This window comes from Lepidochelys olivacea (genome assembly GCF_965140295.1).
Source record: "Lepidochelys olivacea isolate rLepOli2 genome assembly, chromosome: 11".
Lineage (NCBI taxonomy): Eukaryota > Metazoa > Chordata > Testudines > Cheloniidae > Lepidochelys > Lepidochelys olivacea.
The window spans coordinates 48,044,060-48,069,026 of record NC_140421.1 but is presented as its reverse complement, the minus strand read 5'-3'; the positions used below and the strand labels follow the sequence as shown (position 1 = coordinate 48,069,026).

Below are 24,967 nucleotides of genomic sequence, written 5' to 3'. Positions count from 1 at the left end.
TTAACAGAATTAAATATACACTAAAATTCCTCCAAGATTTATCTCTTCTGCAACAATAGTGCACAATGGTGGGAAATAATTTATTTTTGATTTCCATTTTCTTGCCTTGCTTGTTATTTTCCTGAGAATACAAGAATAAACTTATCCACACAAAGGACAAGCCACCAGCAACACTAACTTTTCTAGCATGAAACCCTGGACATGTTTATACAGGCCTAGTACAATGGGGTCCTGATCCACAGTTAGGGCATCTAAGTGCTAGGGTACTATGAATAATAATAATACATAGGGCCAGACTGTAGGTGGTAAGTCCCATGGAGTGGCATTAAATTCCCCAAAGTTTTCCTTATTAGTTTTCTCAGCAATAAGGGGTTTGTAACCCCTTCTCTTGTGGAGCCACATGAGGGTCTGAGTGTCTTTGATTTTCCTCTTGGGCATCAAGTAGTCACATCTTCCATGGTTTGTTTGGATGTGGTTCAGTGTGGTTCAATGTCCGCATGGCAAGTCGAAACCAGGAGGGCTGCTTGTTGGGTCAGTAATAATGTGCTTGTTTAGAATAGTAGATAAGGTTGACACTTTGCCATTCCCTGGCTGGAACTAGAGATATGAGATGGTCATGTGTGGTCCACAGTGGTTTTTGCAGTTTCAGGTGTTGCTGGGGTATGTTATCCATGACCGGCAGGGTGGGAAGTTCTGAGCAGTCTTCAGACCAGTTAAGTTCTCAAACTGTGGCTATATCTCAACGGATAGCTGGAAGTTCAATAAAAAGAAAAGGAGTACTTGTGGCACCTTAGAGACTAACCAATTTATTTGAGCATGAGCTCAAATGAAGTTCAATGTTTGCTAATCCAGAAAGCCACAGTTTGTTGATTTTAAAGTCCCCATGATGATTCACATGGTCTGATTTTAGCTGCCTTTTCACAAGTTGGATATGGCAACTTCTTGTCTACACTGATGCACAGTACTCTGCATCATCCATTTCTGAGCTAATGGACTGGGTTATATAGGAACTCAGGATAGATACTATCTCTTCCCGCTGCTTTTCCCAGGTTTGTGGCTGTTTCAGTCTCCTTACTTGTGAATGGGTCCAGACCATTGGGGCGATGGAGTGCACGTGGACATTGCCTTCCAGAGTTGATGTTGGACTTGTCTGCGATACTGTTTGTCACTGGCTGTTGGGATGTCCACAAAGGTTTAGCAGTGATGGCATTGGCTAGTGGCATGTGTGGGATTTGCAGCCTCCAGGTTCCACGCATATTTACTCGAGTGTGTGAAGTTTGGATCTTCTTCACAATCAAGCCACCATTTTGGCCTTACTGCATTCAGTGACAGGAGGGCTTTCTACACTCTAGTGTTTCGGTCTCTACACTCTGCATATTTGTGGACTCTTGGCTCTCTACAGCCCAGCAAGGAGCATACGGTGACCTGTGTGCCTAGGGGATGGTCCTCTTTGAAGCAGAGATTAGAAGAGCAGTAAAATAGTCAAATTTTTTCAGCACTGGGGGAATGTGGGAGATTGTATTGTCCACTGCCATGGTAAGTGGCCCAGTCTGCTTTTTTGAAGTTCCAGCACAGCACTGGTTTTGAGTAGAGAACTGGAATTTGACTGCCAATATGGGTCAGGACTGGTCTGTGCTGGCCATTCGGGAAGTCATCAAAAATGGTCTGTGACGAGGGTATTGGTGTGCCTCCATCATCTTTAGAGATGAACATTGGGTTAGGGCAGTATCATCTGCTCCATCTTGCAGTGCGGACAGTGCTGCACTGTTTTGCATTAGAAAGGAGGAGCATATCATTTGTCAACCCTGACCATGTCCTTTCTTCACCTGAAATGTTGTTTGCTGCATAACCCCACTGTGTGTGGTGACTATTAAAGTTGCCCATAAATACAGGAGGGTGCAGAGCTGGTTGAGGCCACTGTGTACCAGGTGGTTTATATACATTAATGATAGCTTGCTGACATGCACGGAGATTGTAGTTTGTTTCTGTAGGAGGTAGGACCACATATTGGTTGATCTCCCACTTTATGTAAATTGCCAGCCCTTATTTTGGGTGGTCATTGCTGGCTATGAGTTTATAGCTATTGATTTTGTAACAACAGGCTTTTTCTTTGTTTGTAATGTGGGTTTTTTGAAGGGTGAGGACTTTGATGTTGATTATCTGGAGAAAATACTGAAGGCAGTCACTCTTGGACCATGAGTCTTCAACATTCAACTGGCAGATCTTTAACCCAGGTTTGATCTGCCTAGTACATTGGCCTTGAAAAGGCAGGCTTTTTTTGTTGCTCTTTTGACCAGGAGGTCAAGAGTTGCTGGTTTGATGATGATAGTCATGGTTTCCCACTTAACAGTGTAGGCTGTGTGAAGGTTGTCATCTTCCATCTCAAAACAGTACTGCTAATAAGAGTCCCAAAGGCATTCTAGCTTGAATATAGCTATCTCCAAATTTACTATTCAGAAGAGGGGTATTTATCTCAGCATGGCTCTATTTTCTTTTTTCCAAATAATTTAGTGCTAATATTTCTCATGCCTAATTTATTTGTTGTTAAAGATACAAAACAGTTACACCAAAATAAACCACCCTGTGTTTCAACTAAATTAATCCAAGTTTAGCGTCTGTTATTCTTTGTTCTCCAATTAACAATCTTTTCCTTGGGGGAAAAATGTTTATGGCACCATTGTCCAGAATTATTTCAGCAATAACGAAGCCATATAAACAGCAAGTGAATGTTACATTTTTAAACCTCTTGCCTTCAAGTCAAATCCAGGGCCAGAAACAGATAGCCCACTGTGTGTGCTGGGGGAGGGGGTGGAAGCCAAGGGGATAGGTTTGGCTAAAAATGATCAGCTGTGAGAAATGGCTGCGTTGAAACAAAGGCACATTTTAATGGTGCAGAGCAAAGGTGATTTCCTGTTTTGTTTGGGGCTTTGTTGCCCCTCTGAGGGAGTCCTCTCTCTCCCCCCGATGCAGAGGGGAAGATGCCTCTGTAGGTCACTTCATTTTAGACTGTGCTCTGAACAGGAGTTTACTTTAGCTGGAGGGAGCAAGCTGCTGGGGGATGGATCTGCTTTCTATTTTCTCCTCTAGATTAAATGCATCTGGACTGAAGGAGAGAAAAAACCACTTTCTGCCACTGTGGGGAAAGTTTCCCGCAGGACTCTGGCTGTGGAGGGGGTGGGCAGTGTCAGAATGAATGCAGCCCTCTTGGCAAGGGCTGCGATTCAAAGGCATCGGATCCCGTGCAGCAAGGCAGATCAGAAACTCTACCCCTTATGTTTGAAAAGATAGCCCCAGAGGTGATTGTTTACACCAGAACAGAGAGACTCGGGAAGGAAAAACCCGCCTCCTTGTGTCCTGTGGAGTGTCTGAAAGAGACTCCTTTTCTTTACCTCCATGCTTGGGTGGGGAGGAGGGATGTGTTTCTAAAGTGTAGACCTGGAGCTTGCAATCTTTAACCCATGATCTGTGGTCTTCAGTAACTCAGCCAGAGACTAGGGGTCTGGGTGTGGGAGGTCTGTGGCCTGCGATGTGCCGGTCAGACGATCATGCTGCTCCCTTCTGGCTTAAGAGTTGGTGGGTCTCTGAGCTCTGCCAGATCTGGTCTAAGAGGTTCTGTCAGGGTTGGCTGGGCGCTTCTGCTGCCCGGCACTTTCCAGTCGCTTGACAAGGCCTAGCTTGATTTGGCTTCCCCCGCTCTGCCTTGCTGCAGCGCCCGCGCAAACTGAGAGCTCGCAGCTTTCCCGAGGGATAGGCGGGGGGTGGGGTACGGGACAAGCGGTGTCTTATACTGATGGAAGTTAATGCAGCCGCAGGTCATCTCGTCCCCCCTCCTCCCCGCCGCCGCCCAGGGTTAAGGAGGGCTGGGAGGAGGAGCTGGGGCTCTCTGGCCAGGAGGTGGGAAGGGGAAAAGGAGCTGGGCTGCAGACAGAGCCCTCATTGCAAAGCCGGCCCGTCCCTCAGCCTGCGGAGCGGGGCCCGGCGAGTCCCAAGCGCTTCTCCGCGCTGGCCAAACTTTGCCGGGGCGCCCGCGGGCCCGTCCTCGTGCTCGGCGCCAGCAGGAGCGGGGCGCCCCCCGCTGCAGCGCCCCCCGATCTCCCCCCTTCCGGCTGCGCCTTGCTCCGATCCCGCCGCGACCCCTAGCGCCGCAGGGGGCGGGCCCCGCTGCCCGGGGCAGGTGGCAGCCGGAGCCGCTGTGGCGAGGGGCAGGGAGAGAAGAGGCGGCTCCGCCAGGTCCGGGGAGCGCGTGTGTGTGAGGTCCCGAGCCCAGAGCCCGGCGGGACCATGCTGGGCTGCGGCTCCGCCGCGCTCCTCCTGGCCCTGGCCCTGGCCGGGCTCTTCCTGAGCAGGGTGCCCGGGGCCCAAGGGGCCGCCTGCGAGCCGGTCCGCATCCCGCTGTGCAAGTCCCTGCCCTGGAACATGACCAAGATGCCCAACCACCTGCACCACAGCACCCAGGCCAACGCCATCCTGGCCATCGAGCAGTTCGAGGGGCTGCTGGGCACCCACTGCAGCCCCGACCTGCTCTTCTTCCTCTGCGCCATGTACGCGCCCATCTGCACCATCGACTTCCAGCACGAGCCCATCAAGCCCTGCAAGTCGGTGTGCGAGCGGGCCCGGGCCGGCTGCGAGCCCGTCCTCATCAAGTACCGCCACACCTGGCCCGAGAGCCTGGCCTGCGAGGAGCTGCCCCTCTACGACCGCGGCGTCTGCATCTCCCCAGAGGCCATCGTGACCGCCGAGGGAGCCGGTAAGTGCCGCACCCCCGGGAGCCCAGCCCGCTCCCTTCCCTGCCATCGCTCCCCTCCTTGCCCCTCTCCCTGCCATCGGCCCCGGGAGCCCAGCCCTGTCCCCTCCCTGCCGTCGGTCCCCCCCTTGCCCCTCTCCCTGCCATTGCCCTCGGGAGCCCAGCCCGCTCCCCTCCCTGCCATCGCCCCCGGGAGCCCAGCCCTGTCCCCTCCCTGCCGTCGGTCCCTTCCTTGCCCTAATCCCTGCCGTCGCCCCCGGGAGCCCAGCCCGCTCCCCTCCCTGACATCGGTCCCCCCCTTGCCCCTCTCCCTGCCATTGCCCCCGGGAGCCCAGCCCGCTCCCCTCCCTGCCATTGCCCCCGGGAGCCCAGCCCGCTCCTCTCCCTGCCATCAGCCCCGGGAGCCCAATCCACTCCCTCCCTGCTCTCTGTCTGCTATTGACCCCGGGAGCCCAACCCGCTCCCCTCCTTGCCCCTCTCCCTGCCATCGCCCCAAGGAGCCCAGCCCAGTCCCCTCCCTGGCATCGCCCCCGTGAACTCAGCCTGCTCCCCTCCCTGCCATCGCCCCCGGGAGCCCAGCCCTGTCCCCTCCCTGCCGTCGGTCCCCTCCTTGCCCTTCTCCCTGCCGTCGCCCCCGGGAGCCCAGCCCGCTCCCCTCCCTGCCATCGGTCACCCCCTTGCCCCTCTGCCTGCCATTGCCCCCGGGAGCCCAGCCCGTTCCCCTCCCTGCCATTGCCCCCGGGAGCCCAGCCCTGTCCCCTCCCTGCCATCAGCCCCGGGAGCCCAACCCACTCCCTGCCCTGCTCTCTGTCTGCTATTGACCCCGGGAGCCCAACCCGCTCCCCTCCTTGCCCCTCTCCCTGCCATCGCCCCAAGGAGCCCAGCCCAGTCCCCTCCCTGCCGTCGCCCCCGTGAACTCAGCCTGCTCCCCTCCCTGCCATCGCCCGCGGGAGCCCAGCCCGCTCCCCTCCCTGCCATCGGTCCCCTCCTTGCCCCTCTCCCTGCCATCGCCCCCGGGAGCCCAGCCCTGTCCCCTCCCTGCCATCGCCCCCGGGAGTCCAGCCCGCTCCCCTCCCTGCCATCGGTCCCTTCCTTGTCCCTCTCCTTGCCATCGCCCCCGGGAGCCCAGCCCGCTCCTCTCCCTGCCATCGCCCCCGGGAGCCCAGCCCGCTCCTCTCCCTGCCATCGCCCCCGGGAGCCCAACCCTGTCCCCTCCCTGCCATCAGCCCCAGGAGCCCAACCCACTCCCTGCCCTGCTCTCTGTCTGCTATTGACCCCGGGAGCCCAACGCGCTCCCCTCCTTGCCCCTCTCCCTGCCATCGCCCCAAGGAGCCCAGCCCAGTCCCCTCCCTGGCATCGCCCCCGTGAACTCAGCCTGCTCCCCTCCCTGCCATCGCCCCCGGGAGCCCAGCCCTGTCCCCTCCCTGCCGTCGGTCCCTTCCTTGCCCTTCTCCCTGCCGTCGCCCCCGGGAGCCCAGCCCGCTCCCCTCCCTGCCATCGGTCCCCCCCTTGCCCCTCTCCCTGCCATTGCCCCCGGGAGCCCAGCCCGCTCCCCTCCCTGCCATCGCCCCCGGGAGCCCAGCCCTGTCCCCTCCCTGCCATCGCCCCCGGGAGTCCAGCCCGCTCCCCTCCCTGCCATCGGTCCCTTCCTTGCCCCTCTCCCTGCCATTGCCCCCGGGAGCCCAGCCCGCTCCTCTCCCTGCCATCGCCCCGGGAGCCCAACCCTGTCCCCTCCCTGCCATCAGCCCCGGGAGCCCAACCCACTCCCTGCCCTGCTCTCTGTCTGCTATTGACCCCGGGAGCCCAACCCGCTCCCCTCCTTGCCCCTCTCCCTGCCATCGCCCCAAGGAGCCCAGCCCAGTCCCCTCCCTGGCATTGCCCCCATGAACTCAGCCTGCTCCCCTCCCTGCCATCGCCCCCAGGAGCCCAGCCCGCTCCCCTCCCTGCCATCGGTCCCCTCCTTGCCCCTCTCCCTGCCATTGCCCCCGGGAGCCCAGCCCGCTCCCCTCCCTGCCATCGCTCCCAGGAGCCCAGCCTGCACCCCTCCCTGCCTGTGCCCCTGGGAGCCCAGCCTGCACTCCTCTCTATGCTCCCCTTTCAGCCCACACCCCTCTGAGCCCAGCCCACGCTCTCCCTGCCATCGCCCCCGGGAGCCCAACCCTGTCTCCTCCCTGCCATCGCCCCCGGGAGCCCAACCCTGTCCCCTCCCTGCCATCAGCCCCGGGAGCCCAACCCACTCCCTGCCCTGCTCTCTGTCTGCTATTGACCCCGGGAGCCCAACCCGCTCCCCTCCTTCCCCTCTCCCTGCCATCGCCCCCGTGAACTCAGCCTGCTCCCCTCCCTGCCGTCGCCCCCGGGAGCCCAGCCCGCTCCCGTCCCTGCCATCGCTCCCCCCTTGCCCCTCTCCCTGCCATTGCCCCAGGGAGCCCAGCCCTGACCCCTCCCTGCCATCGCCTCCGGGAGCCCAGCCTGCTTCCCTCCCTGCCATTGGCCCCGGGAGCCCAACCCGCTCCCTGCCCTGCTCCCTGTCTGCCATCGCCCCCGGGAGTCCAACCCGCTCCCTTCCTTGCCCCTCTCCCTGCCATCGCCCCTGGGAGCCCAGCCCGCCCCCCTCCTTGCCCCTCTCCCTGCCATCGCCCCTGGGAGCCCAGCCCGCCCCCCTCCTTGCCCCTGTCCCTACCATCGCCCCAAGGAGCCCAGCCCGGTCCCCTCCCTGCCATCGCCCCTGAGAACTCAGCCTGCTCCCCTCCCTGCCATCGCCCCCAGGAGCCCGACCCGCACCCCTCCCTGCTCCCCTCCATGCCATCGCCACCAGGAGCCCAGCCTGCTCCCCTCCCTGCCATCGCACCCGGGAGCCCAGCCCACTCCTCTCCCTGTCCCCCTCTGCCATCGCCCCAGGAGCCCAGCCCGCTCCTCTTCCTGCCATCGCCCCAGGAGCCCAGCCCGCACCCCTTCCTGCCATCGCACCCGGGAGCCCAGCCCACTCCTCTCCCTGTCCCCCTCTGCCATCGCCCCAGGAGCCCAGCCCGCTCCTCTTCCTGCCATTGCCCCCGGGAGCCCTCACCCCACCCCTCCTGGCTCCCTCTCTGCCATCACCCCAGGAGTCCAGCCCACTCCCCTCCCTGCTCCCCCTCTGCCATCGCCCCCGGGAGCCCAGCCCGCTCCCCTCCCTGCCATCGCTCCCAGGAGCCCAGCCTGCACCCCTCCCTGCCTGTGCCCCTGGGAGCCCAGCCTGCACTCCTCTCTATGCTCCCCTTTCAGCCCACACCCCTCTGAGCCCAGCCCACGCTCCTCTCTGCCAGCACCCGTGTGCCCAGCACGCTGTGAATCCAGTCCCCATTTCTCATCCTTTCTGATCCCAGTCAACTCCAGCCTACCCCACTTGTGATCCCCCTCTGGCTCCAACTCCCAGCCCTCATGCTTTGCTGACCCGTAGGGAGATCACCTCGGATCTCAGTCAACCACAGCTACATGGGCCCCCAGCCAGCTCCATCTGCCATCCCTCTTCTTCTCCCTCTGACCTTCTTCCTACGCCTGAATCTCTCTCTCATCCCTTTCTCTTCTTCCCTTTGTAGCATCTTGCTCTCTCTCTTCCAGAACCTCTCTATCCCTCCTTCCCCTATCTAGTGCCCACTCTCCTCTCCTTGCCTTCCCATCTCACTCCATGGATACTGGTGACATCTGAGAGTGAGTAGTTGATGCTTGCATATAAAGGTGCAGAGACAATGGACAAAAGTGCCCTGCAGTAATGTCATTCCAAACAGGGTGGACACTGCATCCACGTGTGGTTGAACATAACCCTCCCCTGCCACCCCTTCCTCCAATTGTAAACTTGTCCCTCTGATCCTGTCTCCCATTTCCAAACCCAGTTCTTGCCCTCACTCCTGTTGCCTCCTACCATAGGCGAAACGTAGCGCTCACCTAACCCTCAGCCCCAAACCAATCTTACACCGTTCTGATAATATCTTTATGCTCTTTGGTGTGAATAAGTTTTTGTGACCTGTAACTTTTTACTCTTATTTAGCATTTGTGTGCAGCTGATTGAGATTTTTGAGTGAAATTTGTTGTTGTTGAAAATGGCCTTTTTCCAAAACTGAAACATTCCATAAGAAATTCTTTCTTTCTTTGAAATTTTTAACTTCTTATAATATTTTTAATCAACATTTTTCAGTCAAAATTTTTATCAACACCATTACTGGGTAATCAACATTTCTAATTTATTCAAAAAATGGGTCTTTGGCATATGAAAACTTTCAACAACAGATTCAGAAACATTCTCTATTCAAAAAGTAGCTTACATTTTTTGTAAAGTCCATTTTGTTGAAAAAATGAAAATGGGTCTCTTTCAAAGCTTGTGAAATGGAAACCATTTCACATTCTTTTTAGCTCAGTTTTAGTATTTTGTAAACATAATTGTACTATAGTAGGGCAGTAGTCACACCATTAATGTACCCAGTACTGTGTATACAATTCGCCATGCCCTCCACTCCCCTTTACGATGTCACTCAGACCCACTAAAACCATGCTTCCTTCCAGAATTGGCTGCACTCGCTTTATTTTGCATAGACGAGCAGCTGCACATTTGTGCTTGTTGAACTTCATGCTGCAAGCTAGCTTGTGCTGATGGGAGCAAGGGGGTGGTACTCCTATTTTCATGGCGGTGACAACTGAGAGAGACTGTGGTGGCCAGAGGAGGAGTGAGGCTTGAGTTAGGAGAAGCAATTGCCCCTACCTGTTCCCATGCCAGCAGTAGCACAAAGACATGCGAAATGGCAGCTGGGGGAAGAGCGGCAGAAAGTAATTGTTGCATATATATTTTAAGATAAACTTATAACAAATATTACTAGTTTTATGGCATGCATAGATACTGGGTCAGATCCTCAGTTGTATTCGGGTTGCAGGCAGTGTAGCTGAAGGATGAGTGTGGTAAAGATGGCTACATGGTAACGTGTACGTCTCCTGGTCCTGGGGTTAGATGAGGGTCAGTTTGGGCCCCAGTTCAAATTAGAGTAGCCTCAGAGCTGCTCTAAGTTGTATCTGGCTGCAGTGGCCTCCAGGAGGTCTTTCTGGAGATCATTAGAGAATTCTAGAGCACATCAGCTCTCTGGCCACATTCCCTTTCATTGGCCGTGCTCCCTATGCTTGGAGCTGTAAAGGTGGTGTTGATGGGTGTCTCCGTGCCATCTAGCTGTTCCTCTTACCATAGGAGAATCCCCACATAACTGGTTAAGATGGCTTTCCAACTGCTTTGTGCTGCCAGAACACTGCAAAGCTGTCAGGCTGGGGGCTGGCTTTTTTAATCCCAAAAGGTATAACTTTACCCATCCCTGAGCAGCTACCTCTGGGATGGAACATAGAACCTGTTTAACAGGGCACAGCAACACAATGTACTAGGACAAGCAATGGAGAAATAAACCCATTTATTTCCAATTGAAAGAGCTGAGATAAGCTAAATTAGGCAATATGTAATTTGGGGATTTGGCTACGACTGGAATTTGGTCAAGGCTCTGGCTCTAGAACCCTAGATGTTTACAAAATGATCAATATCTCAGAGTTTATCTCATCAGAGAGAAATACATATCTCTGGTCACACTGGGAGATACCATAGGTGATACCATGGTGTAAGTTAACTATTGCTAAGTGGTTTGACTTACATGCCAAAGTTGGCAGAAGAGGATGGTGTAGTGAGAAAAGGAAGTTATAAGACAGAGCAGGTTTGCACCTGTGCTTTATCTTACACCTACTTACACTCTACTGTTAGTTGTACATTCTGTGGCAGCCCCATCTTTCAGCCCCTTTGATGTTTAAGTTACACCAGCTTACACCAATTTGTTGATTCATTTATATCACCGTTGATGTCACCTCTGATTCTGACCCATGGCAAAGTGCTTTGGTTGACAGGTGCTGTATGTAACTAATTACTGTTGCCATCATTCTGTTGACCCTTACCTTTCATTCCACTCCATATAAATAAACCCCATCATTCCTCTTCCAATGCTTTCTCCACTTCCAATCACATCTTATACTCTATTCCATTACACTCTTCTCTCCATGTGCTCATTTAACCTTTCCCATCCATCACCTCTTTCCCCTATCTGTATATTTTTTTATTTCCATACCAATCTAACTCCACTCCTACCTTTCAAACTACCATTTCCACCCTTTCTAACTCTCAGATCTCCTTCTACAACCCATAACTCAAGCTAACTCTGTTCCTTATACTTCCATAACTAACCCTTCCCCTCATTCGTCTCTAACCTTTCCTTCCTCTGTAATTGTACCCCACGTCTAATGCCGCGTGTCTGTCTATAGATCTGTTGCTGCTTCTTTGGGCTGCAGACCTGCTGGGAGGATTTCAGTGAGGTTGGTTTTGAATTCCAAAATTAGGACTAGTTTGTGAATGTCTCATTTTGAAACACATTTACAGACTCTTTCCTGAACAGCACTGAGATACTTTCAAAACTGCCTTAAAAATGGATCCAAACTGAGTGAGGCTTGGCAAGTCAACAGATATTTGAAAGCAGTGGCATTCAAAACTGAAGGGAGGAAGTTTCTCTAAAATTGCCCCTGAGTTACCTATTGCTGAGGACCACAGCAGCACAATAACCTCTTTGAATGATTCCAGTGTGAAATCCATGAATACTTCACTGACTGGAAACCTGATGACATTCTTATTTCTGGGATTTAAAAATTAAACTAGCATACTATCCCCTGGACTGAAGACATTCTTCTGGGGAGGGGGAATAAATCCTCCCCTTTAAAATATAATGAAATATTCCTTATCTAGGAAAAGGTCAGAAGAAAACTGGTATCATCCTATTAGAGGATTGTACCCTAGTAGAAAACATCACTAAAACAAATAACAGAATAGTTAATGATTCGTATACAAGGCATTTCTCCTAAGTTTTTTCCTTTTAAGAATGCACTTTCTGCACCTAATATTGTTGGTGAAATGCACAGTCAATGAAATGTAAATTCACATTTATTATTGAAAAGGTTTTCATCATTCAAAATGAAAATATTACCCACAAAGTAATAGGTCTTTGCACTTCTATCATACCTTTTGTCCAGGGATCACAGATTTCTTTCTAAACTTTGACTGGTTAAGGTAAGTATTATTCAATCCATTGTGTAAAAGGGCAAATTAAGGATGGGATGGTTAAATGATATAATCAAGCTCGTTGTCAGTGGCAGAGTCAGGAATAGAGCCCCGGAGCCCTGAGTCCAATTCCTTTTCTCTGCTCACCAGACCATACCTCAGGGGTGGGCAAACTTTTAGGCCCGAGGGCCGCATCTGGGTGGGGGAAATTGCATGCAGGGCCAGGGCAGGGAGTTGGGGTGCGGAGGGAGGGAGTGTGTGCTGTGGGAGGTGGTGTGGTGTGCAGGAAGGGGCTCAGGGCAAGGGGTTGGGGCAGAGGAGGGGTGCGGGGTGTATGAGGGGGCTTAGGGCAGGAGTTCAGGAGGGGTGCGGAGGGAGGGAGGGGGCTCAGGGCAGGCAGTTGGGTGGCAGGAGGAGTGTGAGGTGCGGCAGGGGGTTGGGGTGCAAGAGGGGTATGGCATGGGGTTGGGGGGTGGGGTGCAGGAGGGGTTCGGGCTCCCGCCTGGCACCACTTACCTGGAGCGGCTTCGGGGTGACAGCAGCGTGCACCGGGGCCAGGGCAGGCTCCCTGCCTGCCTGCCCTGGCTCCTCGCTGTGCTGAAGTGGCCAGCACCACGTCCGTGTGCTCCCTGGGGATGGGGGCAGAGGGCTCCATGCGCTGCCCTTTTCTGTGGGTACCTCCCCAAAGCTCCCATTGGCAACAGTTCCCCATTCCCGCCAATGGGAGCTGCGGTGGGTGGTGCCTGGAGGTGAGGGCAGTGCATGGAACCCTCTGTCCCCCTTGCCCCCCACCAGCGGCCTCAGGGATGTGGTGCTGGCTGCTTCTGGGAGTGGCACAGGGCCCGCGGCGCCACATGGGTGGCAATCCCACAGGCCGGATCCAAAGCCCTGAGGGGCCGGATCCGGCCTGTGAGCAGTAGTTTGCCCACCCCTACCATACCTCCTCCCAAGTGAACAATTTACAGTATACAGATTCACAGTGTGAAATAACTTTATATTCTATCGCATTGTAGAAAATCTCAGTTTGCAGAGTTTCTTCCAGTTAATCCACAATATAGCAAATAGTATTTTTAATTAAAATAAAATTTTGTTTCTTTACTCATTTTTGTGCATGTGGATTGGCAGTCAGATCAAGTTGTTAGACTGCGAGGGTGAGATCTTCATTCTGACTCTGGCTGGGTAAAAGGACTGGACTGGTTTTCGGTTTAACTTCAGAAAAGATTTCTTTTTGTTCGCTTTCATGAGACGGATGTTCATGCATCAGTTTTATAATTATAACAGGACAAAGGGATGAAAAAGTGCATAATACAAAGCAGTTTACATATAGGGAAATTGTGCACACTAATTAGCATTCAACATTCTCACCAGAAGAGTGTTAACTTTGGGCTCCATTCTCCCAGACCTGCACTTTTGCATAATTTGAACTACAATTGATGAAGTGCAGCATCTTGAAGCAAATTCTGAAAAATGCACATTCTTCCTCACAGAGTTTATGTTGCACATGATGTCAGTTGTCAAGTATGTAAAACAGTGAGTGTATGGGCCCTAAAAGGTCAGGGGAGTGGCCCTAATTAACAAGTTAGATAAATCAGCTCTAATTGACCACAACATTAATGGGCACAGGAGCTTTGGCTTGTGCCAGTATTATTTATGTAGTATATCACTGGGGACCTTTCTAAGCTTGTCACCCTATTAGAGCCCAAATATTTCCATGTGTGAACTGTTATTTGATCATTTCTCCACTCTGTGAAGAACAGAGAGGCTTTTCTTTAACACTGGTCTGGCAGGTCTGTCTTTCCCACCTATTTTTTCATTCCTGTAAACACATTGCTAGCAGCCATTTTAAGGAGAACTGTACAGTTGTTAAAATTAAAGACTGAAAGAGCCCCATTAAATCATCTTTTCTAGCTCCCTGCTCAGTACAGGGTTCTCCCATAAGGCAGAGTCCAACTCCTTTTGTCCATTTGAGTTCCCATAAGCCTGTGTTACCAGAGCTTGAAATAGTACCGAACTCCCAACTACTAAATCTACTGGACGGTGACTGGTACAAAAGATGATGAGTCCGTCTTGGGTGAGGGCGGGGCAACACCTAGCCAAAAGCCCATCCTCAGTTGCTGCAATGGGAGAAGCTATTGTGATCCCTACCGTGACCCTGCTTAGGGCTTCTGCCTTTCATATCTAGGCTATGATGTAAGGCAGATTTAAAGGCCACTTCCCTGGAAGGAGCTGTCTGTGTCTTTTCACTACTGTTACTCCAGAGCCTCCTACTTGTGGAAGGGATGATATGGCCACTGCTGTACCATTCACTCAGCCTAATGACTGCTGTGAAAGGGCATCTCAGTTACTCTGTGCCCCTCCCGTCCTCTGCCATTAACAACTATTGTCTCCTTTTCTGAAGGGAGAGAGAGGAATCAAGGGTTCGAGAGACCAGTCAGAGCAGAGCACCCCTGTAGAAATGGAGTTAGGAGGCTGAAAGGGGATCACTGAGCCCCCTCACTGTTTCCTCAGCAGTCACCCATCTGCGGAGATCTCACCCTTAAATGGGGATATTGGGGGGCAGCACTACCTCCTCTGACATTACTCCCTGAAAACCTCATATGAGTTGGGCAGGGATGGTGTCCCTAGCCTTTGTTTGCCAGAAGCTAGGATTAGGACATAGGGGATGGATCACTTGATGATTACGTGTTCTATTCATTCCATCTGAAGCACCTGGCATTGGCCACTGTCAGAAAACAGGATACTGGGCTAGATGGACCTTTGTCTGACCCAGTAGGGCTGTTCTTATGAGTCAGTGGAGTCCAATCTCCATACAGAAGGATCTAGTTGGTCAACCACAGAGCAGAGGGTCTCTGGGTAAGCTCTGTGCTCACTAAGCAGATGAGCCAAGATTTGGCCCTTAGATTTGTGCTGTTCCTTTATACTGTTGTAAAAGAGAGAATCTCCAGGTCTGTATTTAGAAGATACTGTAACTTTAAACACACCAATGGTTATAGCTGACTCTGGAGGCCAGTGTGAAATTGTATATCTTTGATTAGTCTTCAGGATCAACCTAATTAAGACAATCCTTGAAGGAGAAGAAAACGATATTTACAACATGTTTACATTCCAATTGTCAGAGCAGAGAGTGCTAAGGTCCAAATTTATGTCTCTGGCCTTTGATTTTTGTCACCAGCTTTTGCACATGTAAGCGATTCTACCTACAGATGTGGGGGTACACCATTTTGTATATGCTAAATTGCTATTGTGTGCACAAGTGGCTCTGCCCTTCATGCCAGTCTTGTTACCCCATTTGATTCCTCCACCCATTGTTGTCTCTGTGTTGTTCCATGTTGACTTCTTGCTAGTTGAATGCTCTTCTCACCTGAGTTTACCAAGCAGTCACCCTCTCTTCATTTAGGTCCCTCTTAAAACTCACTTATTCTGCAAAGCCTGCAAGAAGTGAGTTTACAATTTAAAAACTAACAAACAAACGACCAGATCCTCCCATTCACTGGATTACTCAGTATGACCTGCCACCTGTATGTCATGCTTTTAGATTCCAAGGGCTTGAGGGCAGGAATTGTTTTTGTTTTTCTATACAGTGCAGTATCAAATATGTTGTCAGTGCTAAAGACTTCACTAAGGAAAACACCTAAGCATGTGCTTATGTCTATCCCTATTTATGACAGTGCTGAAGTCCTGAAGAGGTATGTTTTCCTGAACAAATAGTAACAATAAAACAAGAGCAGATAGAAAGGGGCACTTGCAAAATAAGAGAGATGGTTTAGGCTACCTGAACATTTATCTCTGGAAATGTCTAACATATAAAATTGGAGAAGTTTATGTCAAATGGCAGGAACATAGCTGTTAAAAAAGAAAACTTCTGTGTCATATTGCACCTTCAGAATATGGAAGTGTAACTTCATAGATCTGGATATTTTCTTTGCCGAGTCTTGAATTATGCTTCAGTCAAAACAGTTGCCTTGATTATATGTGATTAGAGTAGGTTGATTGCTATGCTGTTTTTGAATATTTCAGAGAAACAATATATTTAATTTTTGGCTTTACTTGCATCCATCATGAAGGGTCCAGGTCCTTAAATTATTTTGGTGCATGCTTGTAGCATCCATAACATATTCTCCAGAGATACTCTACTTCGTTTCCATATGGAAGCTGAAACTATCTGGTGGTCCATGTATTGCCTATCACATCCGTGGACTCTTGAGCAGTGTCAAGGTACATGTGAATTTCTGCATTTGGAGAGGAGAGGAAGGGCTTCCCCAGGCTGATTATACTTTGTCCATTTAGCCCGGAAGAGGAGCATTGTAGAATGAACATACAATATTACAAGGAAATAAAAACATGGCTTGAAGGTGTGTGGTGCTCTTGGTGAGATGGGGGGAGGGGGGGAGGGAAGGAAACACCACCACAGAATGTAAAGCAAGTAAAACAAATGCTAGGAACACTTTACTGAGGGGCACCTAATTGGAAGTCTGAGACACTTTGCTGTATCGCACCCCCCTCCTTTTTTTTTTTTTTAAGGGATTCTGTGGTCAGAGTGAAACATATTTTGGGGATCATTGGCTAGGTGGAGAAACACTAGCTTAAGTTAAGTCTTCCTTCTCTGCCTCCTTATGTCCCTCTAGGTGTGTAAACACACACAAAGATGTGCATCTAGTATCAGTGGTGCTGTCACATCCCCCTTGCTTGAAGTAGTAATAACAAACACCAAATCCATCCATCAGCAGCACCCCCACTACGAAAATTGTTCCATCACCCCGGTACTAGCAGTACTTAAAACATAGGTAAAAGCATTAACTGTTCATGCTCATTATAACTATTTGCAAATGCTATTAGCTCTGTTATTTCCAATCCAGTTGTTTCCAGACTTAAGGTCAAATTCAGCTCAGAACATACTTTGCAGACCTCCATGGACTTCAGTGAAATTGTACAAGTGTATAAGTTAGGGCAGTATTTTGCATGTAACGAACCACACATTCCTCAGGGAAGACTGTGTACATGTCAGATTTGTCATTTTTAAGTTGTCATTTTTCAGTCCTCTACATAAAAAATGCAAGTACACCATTTTCTTAGTTTCAGAAAAAATAAACACTTATAAGCTGAAAATGTATATTTCTAACCTTACAAGAGACATTTTGAGAAAGTTATGAACTAAAGAAGAGAGAATTCTAAACCTTACTAACAGTGTTGCTGCTGGTGACCGTACGCTGCCTCTCTCTAATATATCTATAGCATGAACTGTAGGAAAAAATGGCTTTTGTGGTATATGTATTGATAATCTATGTGCAAAGTCAAGATTTGTGGAGTTAAATGCCACCTAAGGCTGTGATCATTTTAAGTGAATAAAGCTAGAATTTTTTAATTTTCATATGAAATGCAAAATTCTGCTGGTGGATCTTAATGCACAGAGCTGCTGTTGACTCAATGGAAGATCTCACCAGAATACTGGAGTCAGGATTCACTATGTGAATCAAAGGACAGATCTCCTCTTACCTTGAAAGTTGTTCTGTCATTTTTAGTTCAGAGATGACATAATGCCCTATTCTCAAATACTTCTACAATGCAAATATTTTGCAGTTAAAGAAGATACATTAAAGAACAAATAAATATCTGAAGTAGATAATTAAAACTAAATTAATTCACGTTGAGGGATTTCTTAGTCAGCAATACTGTTCCCATCTCATCAAAAGAACTGAAGAAAGTCCCCAGACAACAACCCCTCAGTTTGACTTTGCTGTTTCCAGCAGAGTTCCTGAAATGGCTTCTGTAATGCTGCGCAATGTCATTTTAATTGCAATAATAATCAGGATCACATTATGCTTGGATTTCCTCTAGCCATAACAGGTTGTTTATTCACAACAAAGTTTTCTACCAAATCACCTCGGTCTGTCTCTCCTTTTCAAACCTTTCCTCCCACTCTGGCCCTTGAATTGTTGTCTTTTGTTATACTCTTTTTCAATTATTTTTACAGTTTTCCACTGAAAATGGATTTGGTAAAATGGGCTATAGGAAAGGTCAGGGATCCTTATAACAAGGCCATTGTTTTTTAAAAGCATAGAGTTGTCGGTTTCTGGCAGTGATAAGGGTCTGCATTTATTCAGAGGAGATTTGTGATTTGTCCTTTGCATAGTCTTGAACATAAATGAAAGTACGCTTTTCCTTTGGAACTCATATAGTCTTCATTTACTATCAAATGTTGTTTCAAGACATGGTTCTGTTTATTGATATATTGTCTTATGGAGGTGCCTACTGGCTTGTGTTTTAAAATGGTCTTAAAATGGGGCATAAATTCCTGTTTTTCTCTAAAAGTTGTTAGCTGATTGGTGTGAAATTTCACACAAGGTTAATTTTTAGGCCTTTTGAATTTTTGATGCAGTTTTTGTTTGGTGTTTCTTAACAAATTTGTAATAGAAAGCCTTTGAATTTGAGCTTGTGCGGAATTTTTCCCTTGGCAGGCCTGCTGTTTATCGTTATCAGAAAGTTCTGTACACAGTTGTCTGGACAAAACTTGGTAGAGAGGTAGATCCGGGGGACACAGAGAGAGTGTTTTTATTTGTTTTCGTTCTTTTTAACAAATGTGTTTAGCCATTATTTGCATTATGAATAAAAGTTTGTGCACGGTGCACGTAAACTTGATGGATGGAGGCTAGGTGCAAAATAAATAGATTGGGTCAGGATACACAGAAACCTGATTATTGGGACTAGGTGCGCTAAAGATTGATTGACGGGGAATGCTGGGTTCAGAGAAGCTGGACTGATGGGGTATGGGGAAGAGTGGGGCATCTCCAAGTGTGACTGGTTGAGGGAGAGGTGGGAGAGCTGCATGCAAACCTATTGGATGAGGACCAGGAGCACATAAAGCCTTCTTTATGAGAAGCTAGACTGTTGTGTCAGAATGTATTCGACAACAGAGAAGGGATCAAATGCTCTCCCACTGTCCTTTAAGCCCCACATGTCGTGCCCCCCCACTTATCCAATGCCTACCCCTAAATAAGTATTAAATAAATTAAGAGATGAATACACAAAAATCTTCCTTGTGAAGCAGTTAGGGTTGCTACACACAGGACATGCCTCTCACAAACTCATCAAAACAAGGAAATGAAAAGCTAAGCCACCTAATAATATATATCCTCTTCTTCTCCTCCCATAGACACACATCTTACTATTGCCACAACTACCACACACCATACACTACAACTTTAACTCTGCCCATTAGGGTCGCCAGAGTTTTACATCACCCCCTATAATTGCCCTTCTACACATAACCCTTTCGCAAATTAACCTCTGCCAGCACAACAAACTACTGCATCAAACATCCATAACTACTAGCGCCAGGGGAGTAGGAAAATAAATTGGTAAACGAGAGCATGCCAAAGGTTGAAAATGGAGCTGAGTTAAGATGGCAGTGTATGTATGATAGGTGGGGTCATATTAAGGTGTACTGTGGGTGAAGGTGTTAGGTGGCTTAGTTTTTCATTTCCGTGTATTTGTGGGGTTGTGTTAGGGTTGCTATGCACAACATGCATAACCATTTCTCAACCCCAAAGATAACCGAGCCGGATCCTCAGCTTGTGTAGACTGGTGTATCTCTACGGACTACAGTGGATCTAAACTGATATACCCCAGCTGTGCATCTGGTCCACTGTTCTAAAGCTATTGAAAAATGTTCCTATTATGAAATGTATTCCTGCTTATAACACCACTGATGTCAATGTCACTTTGCTCAGCTGCAGGGGGATGCACAGGGCAGGATCTAAACTAGTGTTGTAAAGCGTCATATGAATTTACTGTGTTGTGTAAATCATTAGTAATAAAATTCTCTGGAATCTGTTTTTTGTGTGGGATTTAAATTTTAAGAGGGGTTCTTCCACTTCCATTTAAAAAGGAAGGAAGTGGAAGTGTGTGTAATGCGGGGGTGTCGCTGCATATAAGCCTTTCTGATGATCACTATACTAAAGAATAAAAAATGTTTTTAATGTGGAGGTGGGCTCAAGCTAAAATTCAGATCCAGATCTCAATGTGCAGTGCAAGCACCCCGAATGTTCAGGCAACGTTGGATCTGGGGCTTTGATTGGTTCAAGGAAATCTACATTTCTTTACTTTGGAGAGAGTATTTTAGTGCTTCGTATTTTTCCTTCCACACCCCCTACTTGGGAACGAAGATATGAAAAATACTGCCCATGATGTTTCTTTTTTACCTTCTTTGCTGGCCAGATTCTCTTTTTCCTTCCCTCTGTCCCTGTTTTTGATTCTGTTTCTATTCCCTTGTTACCCATTATGAAACAGACAAGTCTGCAGGACAGGGAAAGCGAACAGAGGTTACAGGGGTAAGTGCTGTGAAAGTGTAAGGAAGATCCAGTTTATGGGCGTTTTGTAGATTTCTTTAAGAGGTCACAAGACTTCTAGTAATGGGAATTGCTGAGGGGGTAGTATCAGACTGGTAGTAACAATAGGAGAGTCAGAAACAACTGCCACAGGTCCAAAGAGAGGCCACGATTCAGAGTACTGAATAAGGAAACACAGCTAGGTCCCAGACTATGTATTGGAGTTTGGAAAGGTGAGAAATAAGAGGAAATATGTAAGAAAATAACAGGCTTGAAGAAGGCCATATGGATTATATCTTTTATCCTGTCCTATAATAAAAGGTTAAGAAAATACTTGATAAAATTAAAAGGAAACATTTAAATTGGATAATAGGAAACACTTTTTAAAAAGCCATGTATAATTGATCTGTAGAGTTCACAACCTCTCGATGCTATTTGACGTGAACAGCTTATCAAGATTCAAGAAAAGTCTCTGATAACACATGAATAAGAATAGTAGCTGAAATTTTACTGGTTAGGATAAAAATGACAAGTATTATGCTTCTCAGCATAAATTGTAGTTGAAGAATAAGCTAACGTCAGGAAGAAATTTCTTCCATACTGCAATGTGGTACAGTTAAATGCATTATGGGGGTTCAGTACTTCTGTATGTGGCAAACTGTTTTTGGCTATTGTCAAGGAGAGGATTCTGGGCTAAATAGACAACTGCCCTGGAATGCGAAGACATTTCCTGTACCCTTATGCTTACTACATTGATACAGATGTTTAATGCTGAAGTCTCAGGTTTGCCAGAGGTTATTTACTATTTTAGTGAAATAAACTAGATATATGTCAAAATCTACATTCACCCTACATATCTTTCAGCCACCTATGTAAAGTATGTTGCCTGCTGTACAAGGTATAAATATGCGTGAAGGAAATAAGAGAGATATCCAGCCCAGATGTTTTTAAAAATGGGTGCCTAAAGTTAGGCTCCTCAATCCATATTTAGCACGCACATACACACTCACATATGTCATTTGTAAATACAACTTATGGCCCTGACATTGCAGTTGAATTCATGTAATGGGACCCTTGCCTCATACTGAGCCTCAGCAACTTCCATGGGGCTGCGTGCAAGCAAAACCACATTAATCCCATTGCAAGGTTGGGTGACTGTCTATGTTGCTATGTATATATTCATTCCTTCAGTTTTTCTTCTTTCTAGAGAATAATATGCAACAGCTAATATATTTTTTATTAACAAGACATGCATATAAATCAGGTAAACTTTGGTGTTATTTAAAAATAATAGATTTGAAAATAAGAATATGAATTTAGCACATATTCCCAATTTAGAATGTCCCCAAATGCAGTTCTTTGGAAATTGGGCATTATGCCCTCCCTCCTCCCCCTATTCCTGATCTCTCTCACAAAATAATCAGAAAATTTTTAAGGGGGAAAAACTGAAACGCTTATTTTGGCTTTCCCTTCAGTGACATGATTGTGGTTGGTTTGTTTTTTGTTACTGAGGAAATCAAAGCTGAATTTCCCTCTAGCATCTAACTGAGTAGAAAAGCAGGATATGTACATTTCACAGTTGCCCCAATCTCATGTCTGAATTGACACATATTTCCATTCTTGTATAGATCCTGCTACTCCTTGCACATCACCAATGGAAATGCAACAGTTTCCGTTGTGAACTATAAATAATCTAGAGTCTGCTTCAGCATGTAACATTAGGTGCTTGCTAAAAGACAGAATTCAGACTGACTTCAGTAGGAACAGGAGAGGACTCTAAAACATTGTAACCTCTTTTTCATTAAGAGGATCTTACATTTTAATACACTAAATATTAGAGAAAAATTAAGCAATTTTAATTTTTTAATTAAAAAATTGGCTGTATTGAAATAATCCAATATTAAAAATACTAACATATTTTACGAATCCATACCAGATTTCCCTATGGATTCTAATAATGGCAACTGTAGAGGCTCCGGCAATGGTGAGTACATTTTTATATATATAACTGTTTAATAAGTTATCTTCTTTCAGATTCTTTTAACATTTAAATAAGACCAGTACTTAATGATGTATAGACTCCGCTGTTTCAATTTTTTGTACACTGTGTATTTGCTATGAGAGTTACATGTTCAATAAGACATTCAGGGAGGTTGAAAGTTGGATTTAGGTGGTGGGTAAGCCTCTCTGCACAGGTGTGAATTTCACTTTTAGTACTTTTCTAGGGCCTGATTCTGCTGTTTTTATCCAGGCAAAACTTCCTTCAAGTCAAAAGGACTTTACTGATTTCAGGGGAGCTCTTGTCTGTTAGGATTCATCCCCTATTGTGCTTTCCACTTTCATTTTGTTATTCCATACTATAGAAATATGATTTGGTTTGCTGCTCTGGAAGTCATCTTCCTTCTAATTATTTTTTCACACAAGCTGGAAATTCAGTGTGCAGAAGAACGTTTGTTCAGCCCAGTAATTCAAAGTAACAGGTGAATCACATATTACATTACAGCATGCTAACGCAATGGACAACACTTCTCTTTACATTTTAGCATTGGAAAGAAAAATCAACAGTGCCACATATGTTAGTGTGCATTGTTCAGCATGCAAATCCCTCATGAATCAGATTCCTTACAAGTTACTCTGATACTTCTTTGTATAATGTAGGGTCCATTTACTACTGTGTCCATTTTTATGTTGGCGGACCTCTGTTAATTTACTGGAGTGAAACAGTGGTGAATCAGGCCCGTGTATATAGCACTCTCTTGAAATGGCAGCAGTCTCTCTTTTCAGACCTTCAAACTGTAAAGCAAAATGATAGAATTTTTTTGTAGAGTATATAAAGCATGTACCTGAGTAAACTGTTGTTTGCATTAGTCATGGGTACATGGAGGTCAGACTAGATGATCATGATGGTCCCTTCTGACATTAGAATCCATGAGTCTATGTTAGTTGTAAGGAAAACAGGAAATGAAGCTGTAAAAATAGTGTAGCCTTTAATTTTTTCCTTTGCTTCAGAAATTTCTAGAGTTGTAGCAAAGATCTAAAAATAAGTTGTTCTTGTTGTTTTAATGTATCTTATATTATTAAGTGATTTATTCATTTCAGTCAAATGGAGTTAATCTTAAGTAGCCTGTTTGGGCTTTGTTAAGAAAGGAAAGGAAAATTTGTTTTGTTTTACTTTACAGCAAAATACATTACAAATTGCTGCAAATAATATTCCTGTGTAATTTTCTTCTATTAAGTTTAATTAAATCTACCAGCAACCACCATTTCTGACATCACTCTGGAGGTCAAATGAGCTGATCGTAACGGTCCCTTCTGGCCTTAAAACCTCTTGGTGAAATATTGACCCCACTGAAGTCAAGAGAAAACCTCCCATTGATTTCAATAAGATCAGGATTTCACACTATGAATCCATGAATTTTCACTCCGCTGAACCTCTCATTGTCTTGTTTGTGTGTCAGAACTGATCCCTTCCAGTTGACCGCTATTCTTAGGTAATAAAAGAAAAAAGAAAATTGAATTGCCCCATATGGATAGATATGATATCTAAGTATTGCCTGAGAATTAGAGCTGGGAAATGGCAATCAGAGCTCCTGGATTCTATTACCATTTGTGCCAATAACTTGTTATTGGCTGCTGGTCAAATCACATGGGTCAAAAGGTTCAGACTTGGGTACCTAAAGTTAGGCATCTAAATCCACATTTAAGTTACTAACTGCATTTTTGTAAGAGGTGCTATATAACCACAATTCTCAGTGATAATCAGGCTGCTTTAAGCACCTAAATCTGGATTTAAGTGAATAACTGTAGGTGCCCAAATGTAAAAAATTTTTCACTTAACTCTAAACCAAGCAAAAATGATCTTTGCATAGTCTAAATGAAGTTCTGCGCTTAACGATTACTGTTAAAAGAACATAATAGGATGCATGTTTGTTGTCTTTCACTGATTTTCATACCAGCTTATCAGTTTATAAGTAAAAAGATTGTTTTAAAATAATGAGTCTTGCAAACTTGTGGGATCTGAAGGTCAAGCTGTCTACTTTCCTTGTCATGTTGCACCATCAGTAATGAAATATTTTGCTGGCCAAAAATTGCTTCAGTGCCAATCCCATTGTCTTCATTGTGGTCACCCAGACTTAACTGCTTGGAATTTAAACAGTTTATTTTTTCTTGCCACATCACAACAAGAGTCCAGCTTAAATTATTTTAGCTGTGTTGGCTCTGTTAGACTAATAGTGAAAAGCAGTAAAAATATATATTACTAAAGAAAGCAGATATGATTGTGAAAACACCCAGGGAGCAGCTCTGAAGAATAAGCTGAATATTTTTACAGACACTTTTTTAGTGTAGAATCACATTTTGAGTCTCAATATAGCACATTTTTTTCAATTGACAAACACAATTTAATCCCACCAGAAAGGAGCATTATTTTTTAATATATGTTTTGTTTATATGTTCAGTAAAACAGCCTTTGTCCTTTCTCCATTGTAAATAGACCCTTTGTAAGTAGTATTACAATGAAGTGTGTTAAAAAATTCAGGGCTGGACATGCTGTATGATTTCTAAAGGATATTGCAAATAGTTGTGTGTATTGTTGCCTGTAAGTAATGTCAGTGTGTTAAATCTACTCAAAGCAGCTCTTATCCCTGGCAAAGTCAATTGGCAAAGTCTTGCCTCCAACTCTGCATATAAATAATTTTTTTCCTTCCTTGGCGAGAAACTACATTCTTGTCTATTTCATAAGATGCTTTTAAAGTTGCTTAGAAGTTTCTCCAGATATTATTATTATTTCAGTGAAACATT

The 24,967-nt window shown here is 46.8% G+C and overlaps 1 protein-coding gene across 2 annotated transcripts in view; it reads left to right on the top strand.

Annotated features, from left to right (window-relative positions):
- The first annotated feature begins 3,874 nt into the window (after positions 1 to 3,874).
- FRZB (frizzled related protein) overlaps positions 3,875 to 24,967 on the top strand; it is a 35,068-nt gene continuing 13,975 nt past the window's right edge. Inside the window, exons 1-2 of one of the 2 annotated variants that reach the window (XM_084642798.1) lie at positions 3,875 to 4,747; positions 22,104 to 22,151. In XM_084642798.1, the coding sequence (XP_084498924.1) occupies positions 4,282 to 4,747; positions 22,104 to 22,151 (514 nt within the window). In that variant the 5' untranslated portion in view covers positions 3,875 to 4,281. The remainder of the gene's footprint in view (positions 4,748 to 22,103; positions 22,152 to 24,967) is intronic. The other variant, XM_084642799.1, reaches the window with a different exon arrangement.